The 10,000-nt window shown below is 43.5% G+C and overlaps 1 protein-coding gene across 1 annotated transcript in view; it reads right to left on the reverse strand.

Annotated features, from left to right (window-relative positions):
* Window positions 1-10,000, reverse strand: part of LOC307239624 (protein unc-119 homolog A-like) — a 15,089-nt gene that overhangs the window by 1,314 nt on the left and 3,775 nt on the right. Inside the window, exons 2-4 of the mRNA XM_080013114.1 lie at window positions 869-982; window positions 657-756; window positions 1-51 (exon numbers count right to left, since the gene is read on the reverse strand). The exon at window positions 1-51 is cut by the window's left edge and continues 122 nt beyond it. Of these exons, the coding sequence (XP_079869240.1) occupies window positions 1-51; window positions 657-756; window positions 869-982 (265 nt within the window). The remainder of the gene's footprint in view (window positions 52-656; window positions 757-868; window positions 983-10,000) is intronic.

Genomic DNA, 10,000 nt, shown 5'->3' on the forward strand with positions numbered 1-10,000 from the left:
TCAATCATCCGGAAGTTGTCGATGGGCATGTCTCCCACGGTGAACTCGACACTGGAGGAGGAGGAGGAGGAGGAGGGAGGGATGGACGTGAGGAGAGGATGAGAAAGTGAAGGGCGGTTATACCAAAACTGAATCAAATAATAAGAGCAAATTAAAAGCATCTCGTCACATAAAAAAAACAACAATATTTGTTTTTTTCTTTTGTTTTTAAAGCGTTTTAGAACACTTTTTTGTGCAAAGCATCTCGCTAAAAAAAATGTAATCATGGCCTGTCCCTCGGTGTGATTTCTGCACTTCTGTGTCGTCTCATTACTCATGAATGGGTTTTTATTCTTAACGTTAGTCCTTCGATTTTTCCGACTCGTTCGTTCGATTCAGTTGGCGTAACGCTGACGCTCACCATGAACGAGTGGAGGAAGAGTCTCTGGGTCGTGAATGGAATTCCCACGAGAATCATTTCATTTTCAACTAAATCAATTCAATGACGTTATGATGGAATGCGAAGTGTGTCAATTATGAATGGTTGCCGAGTGCCTTGACATTTTTCTTTGCCTCAGTCCCACTCCTTTGTTGGCGTGACTTCCGACTCCTGAGTCCTATTGACAACGTTTGTTCGCTATAAACGAATCGCTGGCGAGAGTCTTTTTCGAACTCACGTTGCTCCAACTTGGCGCAGTCGTAGAAATGCCGGGGTGAACTGGTAGCGGACGAAGCGGCCGGCGTTTGGGTCGATGTACTTCCTCTCCCCTGCTTTCTCTGCGGGGGAAGTGAGACACAAAAACACGACGGGACAGAAGATTATTGTCGTCCCCACACGAGGCACCGTGGGGAATCTCGGCGAGTGCATGAGTAAGAGCTCGAACCGGACCTGTTGACGGAGGCTTGGTGATCTCGAACAGCACCGTACCCGTCTCCATGTCCCGGATCTTGAACCTGGTGAAGTCGATGTTGTACACATTTTCGTCCGGTCCACACAGGTAATCTGAGTGACAGGGTCGGAGCAAGAGAGTGCGTCAAATAATCGTTTCCGTGTCCCGGACGGTGTAAGAAATATGAAGAGACAATCATTGCATTTCTTCTATGGAAAAGGGATTTAAAGCAACCTTCACACACAAGAGTAGGAGCAGCATCCATTCTCCAATAGTTTTAAACATCTATTGAAAAAAAAAAGAAAAGAAAAGAAAAAAAAAAAGTAAATAAATAAATAAATAAATAAATAAATAATTAACCAATTAGTTAATTAATTAATTAATTAGTTAAATAAAATAAAATAAAATAAACATCCACTGAAAATACACTGTTGATATTACAGGCTGAATTTACTTTATTTAAATCCAACTTTCCAGGTCCCTGTTGAGGAACGCGTGCATGAACTTCCCCGCTTTCCACATAGAGAGGCTGAATTCGGGTGGCCTTTTGCAGCGCTCCTATGGCGGCGAAAGGAATTTACCGAGGGCCGACAACTGACCAATACTTACAGCAAGATGGGGCGTTTGAGACGTTCTTTCGGAACCCAAAGGTTAACTGAGAGAAACAGGACTGGGAGGGAGGGAGGGAGGGAGGGAGGGAACCTCTAATATAACATTACCACGTTTTCCTTCAAATGACACCCTGATTTTAAAAACTTTGCGTTAGAGTTGTTTGGTTAATAGGACTGTGTTTGGGGGTCACATTTCAATATTTAGTGATACGCTGTAGTACTAATACATCAATATATTCAGTGATTGGTGTGAGCATAAGCTCTCTTGACTCATACACATGAGGATACAGCAATAGATACAATACTCCATTACAATACAGTATTACAATAATTTAATACAACCTGGTGAATTGAACACAAAGCAGACAACAAAAACTGTTGGAACTGTGTTTATCATCCATCAATTAAATATTAATATGCTCATTTACCCAAGTGTATTGATGTATTTCATATTTTTTATGAGTCATATGTTTAAGGAACATGCTTCATTTGTTGCACGAATGACCTTCCTGGACAGAGAGTTTGAGCAACAAAGATCCAATTACGTGGTTTGATTATCTATATTATTGGGAATGGCGTTACATGTAGTCCAATTTTTCCTCATTCCTGTCATAATACCTACTGTATTTCAAGTACACAACATCAGACTGAGGTCATCCTTCCATCCCATTCAATACTCTTCATTGACATACAACAATAATACAGGCATAGATGAACAGCAAAAAGTATTGAGCGTGAAAAAACGGAAACCTGTTTGAGCAGGATCACACACACACACACGCACGCGCACACACACACACACACACACACACACACACACACACCGTCAGACAGAAAGGAGTTATTTTTACTCCTTTAATCCTTCCTGCCATCACCAGGCGGTGTCACTGCTTATTAGTCTTCCCCCGACAGAGAGAACACTTCCTGCTCCACATGACGCCACAGGCAGTGCGGTGTAGGTAAGAAACCGCTCCGCCGGCGACTGTTCAAACCAACGCACCAAGGAAGTCTAACTTTCAGTAGGAAACAGGCTGTCCCAAATAGATGACCGCCCCCTCAAGACACCCCCCCCTCCCCCAAATACCTGAGATGATGTATTGGAATAAAATAATAAAACACAATATTAAATTTCCTATCATATCGTAAATGAAGGTGGTAGACTTTAGTGAAAAGAAAAAAGTTTGGCTCTTTTTGGAGAGTCGGCTCCTAACGAGCGACCCTGTCGAAAATAGTTGTCGTAACGAGTCAGAAGAGTCAGTGTGAGACAGACCAGGCGTGTCGGCCCCTGACTTTAGTGTCCGTATTGGAGATGTGTTGTCGTGTTGTGCTGGCGTCCCGTTTGATTCACTGTGACGCACTCCTGTCAGTTCGCCCCCCAAAAAAGGACATCAGCTCTTTACATGCTGCTGTTCTCTCTCTCCGCCGTAACCGCCGGAAGAGGAAGCCCCTGCTGTTTCACATGGTGCATTAACACACACACGCACACACACACATACACCGTAAGCACCATTTTGATTACTAATATTGTTGTGCGTATAGATGTACAAACATGTATACAAGATATCATATTTGGGTGTATCTGTGTTTTTCCAGTAAATAGTGATTGTGTGTATGAGAGAGAGAGAGAGAGAGAGAGAGAGAGAGAGAGAGAGAGAGAGAGAGAGAATTTATTTTACCGACACACACACAAAGGCAGTCTGGCATGCACACACACAAACACACGCACGCGCACACACACACACACACACACACACACACACAAACACACACACACACACACACACACACACACACACACACACACACACACACACACGTGTTGGAGAGCATCCCCTGTAGTAGAAATGTAGGACTTATAAAATAATTATTATTTTTATATTTAAATAATTATAATAATGAAGGTAATCATTATTTTATATATTATTATCATCATATAAATGTATTGTCATTCATTTAAATAAAATTACAAATTGAATATTATTAAATTAAATTAAAAAATATTACAAATGAAAATGATCATTAACTTATATGATCTCTAGGGACAAAATGAGATATACAAACTAAGATTAGATATAATTTCCCCCAGATAATCACAACATATAGAATCGTACATTTTTTTGACTGTATGCGGTCAAAATTGTTATTATTTGATCCTAATAGAGGCTTAAACAATTCTGGCATCCACTGGTATCCAAGACGGGCTTAAATTAGCGACCAGTCACGAAGGGACATGATCTGTCACCGAAAGCGTGTTTTCACTTATTTACCACATTTGTATTTAGAGTTCATCTTGGGTCAATGATTGTGCTCAGAACAGTATCCTAACTAGGTTCCTTGATTTGGCAAAGAGAAATTCAAGCAAACAAAAGCAAAATGGAATGAATGGTCCGTAGCAAAATCTTCAGGTTAAAAAAGCGTAGTTGTTGTGCTTACGTTCGTAAGCTATGACACGTAGCGGGGTAACACATTACTTTGACGCTGAGTTCTTAATTCATTAATACATGATGCAATATCAGTACAATACAATATCATCGACAGCAGAGCGTGAAAACCCAAAATAGCGTCCTTTCCCTATTCATTCCCCTCTCTCCCGTGCATCATGAGGACACAACCTGCATGCAGAGGAAGGAAACACCACCACTCCCACTTTTGTCCTGCTTCCCCTGAACCAAATATATAAAATAATATAATTGCATTGGAATCAAACTCTCCCATGGGCCCTTCCACCAACAAGCCAGGGAGCCAGAAAGAGGTGTCACAATACATTTCTGGGAGGCAATAAGGGAGGGGCAGAGAGAGGGAGAGGGAGACAGGGAGAGCGAGAGAGAGAGAGGGATAGGGAGAGGGAGAGAGAGAGAGAGAGAGAGAGAGAGAGAGAGAGAGCGAGAGCTTGTGCATATTTGCGAGCGTCAGAGAGAAAAATGGAGGAAGATGAAAGATGCTGCATGTAGCAATATACACTCACACACACATGCACACACACACACACACACACACACACTCACACACACGCGTGCACACACACACACACACACACACAAACACACACACACACACACACACACACACACACACACACACATGCTTCAAACTGACTTGTTGCTAGGTTATTGAAGCCACTGTCTGACTCAGGCTCGGTCGTGACAGCTCCCCTCCTGGGCTCCAACGGCACACTGAGCCACTGGCACACACTGATCCCCCAACACGTCCAGTCTCTAAGGAGACAGGTCGTTATATATTAGGGGGGGGGGGGGGGGGGGGGGGGGACATCGCAGGGACAGCTGCACCGCACCACGGAGCCGGAGGGAGCGAGCGGACAGGGAGAGGTGGAACGTGGTGGAGAACGTTCCTTCTCCGTAGGCAGAGAGTGTAGGAGAGGTTGAAAATGATCACACTGATTTAATAAGTTTGGGTTTAGGATTCCTGCGTCCAGGGACGGGGGCTCTGACTCCTCAGTCAGCGAAGGGATTTTTTAACCGGCAATGTTACGCATTCAGTGTGGGAAGGGGGGCTCATGTCTGCACTATGGAACACCTCCCATGATGACATTAGAGTAAAGAGGTGAATACCTGCTTAAACTAAGACTTAATATAATCTGCGTATTATTTTTTTATTTTGGTGTCCCATATTTTTTTAACCGAATGCCTATTAAGTGTTTTATAAAATGAAACGATTATTAATTGCTATGGTTGGTGAAATTAAATGATTGCACACAGCTGACATGGGAGGCTAGAATGATCAAAGAACAGCAACTAACTAACTGGACTAACTGGGTGCACTGTGCGGTTAGGAAGAGGGGTCCGTCTTTGTTAAAGCCTTGAAAAAAGATCTGCTGTGAGGTAGATGTCAGTGAGTTATAGCTCACTTCAAGGAATAAAAAGTTGTTCCCACCGAGAGTGCCATGTATTAACAGTGGAAATGCGAACGCGACCACAGAACCAAAGCGACATTGCAGCGCGTCTCGGCTGTCTGTGCAGCCGACCACAACCATTTGCAAGAGGAAGTTAAAGCCTCTGTCTTCTCTCGCACGATCTCACAGCCTGTTTTACGCATGGATCCAAAAACACTCACTGTCTATCATTCACACAAGTCACCAGGACAGATGTGTCATCCAAAAACACAAAAAGTCATCAAGCCCTCCTTGAGTGAAAAGCATCTTGACATTGAATTCCCTTGAATTAATTTCAAGTGCAGTGCAATAGGAAATTGGCATTAAAATGCAACGCCTATATAGACTACATTTTTTGGGCCCTACACACTATCCAATGGAATAAGCCCTCAAATAGTAGAGGACCAATAATGACCTAGGCGGGTTCAGGTGGAACAAGCAGTGTTCGATTAGAGCCCATAATAAACAGCTCTGACCTGGGCTCAACCCTTTGCTGATTCAAACCATTGGCAGGGTTTAGGAAACTTCCAGCACAGGGGCTTAACATCAGTCACATATAAAATCATATTAGAGGCTTACAATACTCCACATGTGTCTGCATTCCAGCTGACACTGATAATGGGATATGGTTTATAGATTTATCCTACTGGAGGACACAGGATGTTGCTTTGGTGCTAATTGATGGGTCCTTCCTGTTCCCTGCTATTCCCCGCCTGCTGTAAAAGAAAAAAAGAAAAGAAAAGCTGCTGTGGCCCAATGCGTGTTGGGCCGGACAATAAACTCATCTTTTATCGTCCTTCACTGGTACTGTATTATCATGAAAATGTCATGTGATGATAAATATCTTTGCATTTTATACGTAATGGAAATACATCACGTATTACTGGAAAATCTAGAGCTTTGTTCCAATTTCATACTTTTCATTACCATATAGTGTAATGTGTAATGTCATGAACCTCAATTCCATTTGTCAAGAAGGGATTTTGAATTAATAGGTAGATACGGTAATATACTGTATATTCTGTGAACGTAGCTCTTTGTGAAAACCTCTGTGATGTTGATTGGATTCCTGTCATGTGACTAAATGACATGTCATGTGACAAAGGTGCGTAAGGAGATAAAAGAGGAAGCCATTTTTAACCTGTAATCCTCAAAGATTAGCCATCTGGGGTTAAACAAGTGTCATTGTTCAACCACAGAAGGAACACATGTAGAGGTTTGGGCTTTGGGATTGGGTAAGGGGGTTGCCATATAACGGTGGTCTACGCTGTTAATACGTCAGTCACACTGTCGTACTGTATAGTTACATATATAGATAATTAGGCCTATGCATATAAATATAGACAAACAATTGACTTAACTACCAAGATCTCACTTATTCAGTAACCTCCACAGCATGAATGTGCAGAATGTGCCAGTTACTCCTTTGAATGAGACAGTCTTAAGCCTCGTCTAAAAGAACCAGCAAAAAAAAAGCTGACAAGCAACGTTGGAGGAAGGAAGCTTGACAAATCCCAAATGATCCTTGCAAGTAGCTTCAATTTGTTTTGATGGCATCTAGTCCTGGGAGTTAATACAGTTAACACAGTCAGTGCAATTTATACTGCTGTCGCCTCATTAAAATAACTGCAGTAAAGTTCAGAGTACATTATGTCCAGTTAAAGCTGTAGGGAGGTGAGAAATGATTATGTGTAATGTGATCACTTAGGTCTGTTTTAGAGAAGGTGAACAGCCAATCAGGTGCCAGCAGAACGGCTATGTGGCCCAGTGTGGCTCGAACAGAGTAATCCGGTTTAGAGCCTTGCATGAAGGTAAATCCAACTAATCAGTGGAAGAAGGGGGTGGTGGTAAAAAGAGGGGGGAAGGGAATAGAGGAAACATCGCAGTATAAAGGTATACTGTATGTACAAATGTAGAAGTCTAAGTGCAAGAGTATAGAGGTCTAGGAAGAAGACGGCTGGAGAAATCTAGGAAATACAGGAGTACAGAAGGCTAAGATGAATGAGGATGGAGCAGATTAGGAAGTATAGGAGTGTAGAAGTCTAGGAAGCACATGGTACAGAAGTCTAGGAAGAATGGGGATGAATCTAGGACGTCTAGGAAGTGTAGAGGTCTTGGTAGTATAAAGTGTAGATGTACAGGATGTACAGCTGTATGGAAGGCTAGGATGAATGATGACGGAGAAGATTAGGAAGTATAGCAGTGTTGAAGTATAGGAGTCTAGAGGTCTAGGAGGTGTAGGAGTGTAGCGGTCTAGGAGGTGTAGGCGTGTAGAGGTCGAGGAAGTATAGGAGTACAGAGGTCTAGGAAGAAGAAGGGTGTAGAGGTCCAGGAAGCAGAGGAGTGCAGAGGTCTAGGGAGTATAGGAGTGCAGAGGTAGAGGAAGTATAGGAGTGTAGAGGGCTAGGAAGAAGAAGGGTGGAAGAGGTCTAGGAAGTAGAGGGGTGCAGAGGTCTAGGAAGTATAGGAGTGCAGAGGTCTAGGAAGTATAGGAGTGCAGAGGTCTAGGGAGTATAGGAGTGCAGAGGTCTAGGAAGTATAGGAGTGCAGAGGTCTAGGAAGTATAGGAGTGTAGAGGGCTAGGAAGAAGAAGGGTGTAGAGGTCTAGGAAGTAGAGGAGTGCAGAGGTCTAGGAAGTATAGGAGTGCAGAGGTCTAGGAAGTATAGGAGTGCAGAGGTCTAGGAAGTATAGGAGTGTAGAGGGCTAGGAAGAAGAAGGGTGTAGAGGTCTAGGAAGTAGAGGAGTGCAGAGGTCTAGGAAGTATAGGAGTGCAGAGGTCTAGGGAGTATAGGAGTGCAGAGGTCTAGGGAGTATAGGAGTGCAGAGGTCTAGGGAGTATAGGAGTGCAGAGGTCTAGGAAGTATAGGAGTGCAGAGGTCTAGGGAGTATAGGAGTGCAGAGGTCTAGGGAGTATAGGAGTGCAGAGGTCTAGGAAGAATAGGAGTTCAGAGGTCTAGGAGGTGTAGGAGTGTAGAGGGCAAGGAAGTATAACAGTGTAAAGGTTGAGGGGTGTAGGAGTGTAGAGGTCGAGGAAGTCTAGGAGTGTGAAGGTCTAGGAGGTGGAGGAGTGTAGAGGTCTATTTTCCTCTCCGCTATTTTCCTCTCCTTTTCAACCATAGATCGTAGTTCATAGAGCACTGACTAGATCTGTTATCAGGACATGTGGAACGCAATTAAATTAGATGTCTAAACACCAGACTAAAATTATGTCTATGAAGTTCAGAAAAATGCATTATTTGGCGTTAATGCAGCCTTAAAGACAGAATTTAAGTATTGCGATAGTACGATCAAAATCAATATATTGATATTATATAGATATATTGCCTCGCCCTACAACACATCTGTCAATGTCATTAAAAACAAGTCAAGTGTTCTATTAGCTTTGTTACACTCTTTTCTAGCTAATTATTATTTGTCCACATGACGCATGTAGGCATTACAGCACATTAGAGAGAGCTTCTCCAAATAACACAGAATCTTAATACTTACATGGATGAAATGACAATTCTAAGCACCGTGACGTTAGAAAATGACATGCGTTGGGTGTTTGATGGTATCATTCCGCTGCAGTGGCTATATCTCTTATCAATAAAGTACTATCTTATATTGTCTTACCTCTTATGTGCTCATTTGTTTACATTTTGGTCAAAGCTGATGAGTAGGGTCGGAAAACGATAAGAAGAAATTCGCCCAAATGCACCTGAACAGCTGTGATTTCCGACCTCCCCTCTCCCCTCGGAGCCCCTCTCCTCCTTGCACTTTAAGACGAGCTGAGTGAAACAAATGCAATCTAAGAATTGCACACAAACACTGCTCATGACATTGCCACTCGCGGTGGAAAGAAGTGCAGCCCGAGAAGCAACGAAAGCGTCTTCGAAGATAAAGACGGGTCTCACAACAAAACCCGGTTGCTGCCTCTGCTCAAGGTGCAGCTTGGAATGCTTCCTTTCATTGATAACGAGAAAGTGTGAAACTTCTGGAGAGAGAGAGAGAGAGAGAGAGAGAGAGAGAAAGAGAGAGAGAGGAAGAGAGAGAGAGAGTGCGAGAGAGGGAGCGGGGAGGAAAATAGGGATCGGGAGAGCGCTGGAGCGACAGGCAAACCTACAAAAGGAGAGGAACAACAACTCAAAAGGACACAAAGGAGCTCCCCTCCGACTGACATGAGGAAGAGGAGGAATAATATATGTGTGTGTTTGTGCGTGTGTGTGTGCGTGTGTGTGTGTGCGTCTATCTGTAGTTCCTAAATTGAGGGCACAGCCAAAGCATTACAATGATGAGAGGCGCTCGCAGGATGACGGCAGAGCCGAGGAGAGAAGAGCGGAAAGAGGAGAGGAGAGAAGGGGAGAGGGAGAGGGAGAGGGAGAAAGTGTGTAGGAGGGTCAACAACATTAAACAGGGATGCATGATCCACCGGCTGTAACCATGGGGAGATGCTTCACGTTGCCGGGGCGACTCAAGCGTGCATCCACGTTGCTGTGGTGATTCACACATAACTCTCATCTGGTCAGAACTGGGGCGAAAGTGAGCGTGTCCAACACTGTGATGAGTTCAGTTCAGCGCGTGAGACGGAAATTATTATTATGGTTTTGGCGCAGGTGGCTTGTGATCCCACTGCACCTTCACCCTTGGA

Source organism: Zeus faber, assembly GCF_960531495.2.
Source record: "Zeus faber genome assembly, chromosome: 14".
NCBI classification, from domain to species: domain Eukaryota; kingdom Metazoa; phylum Chordata; class Actinopteri; order Zeiformes; family Zeidae; genus Zeus; species Zeus faber.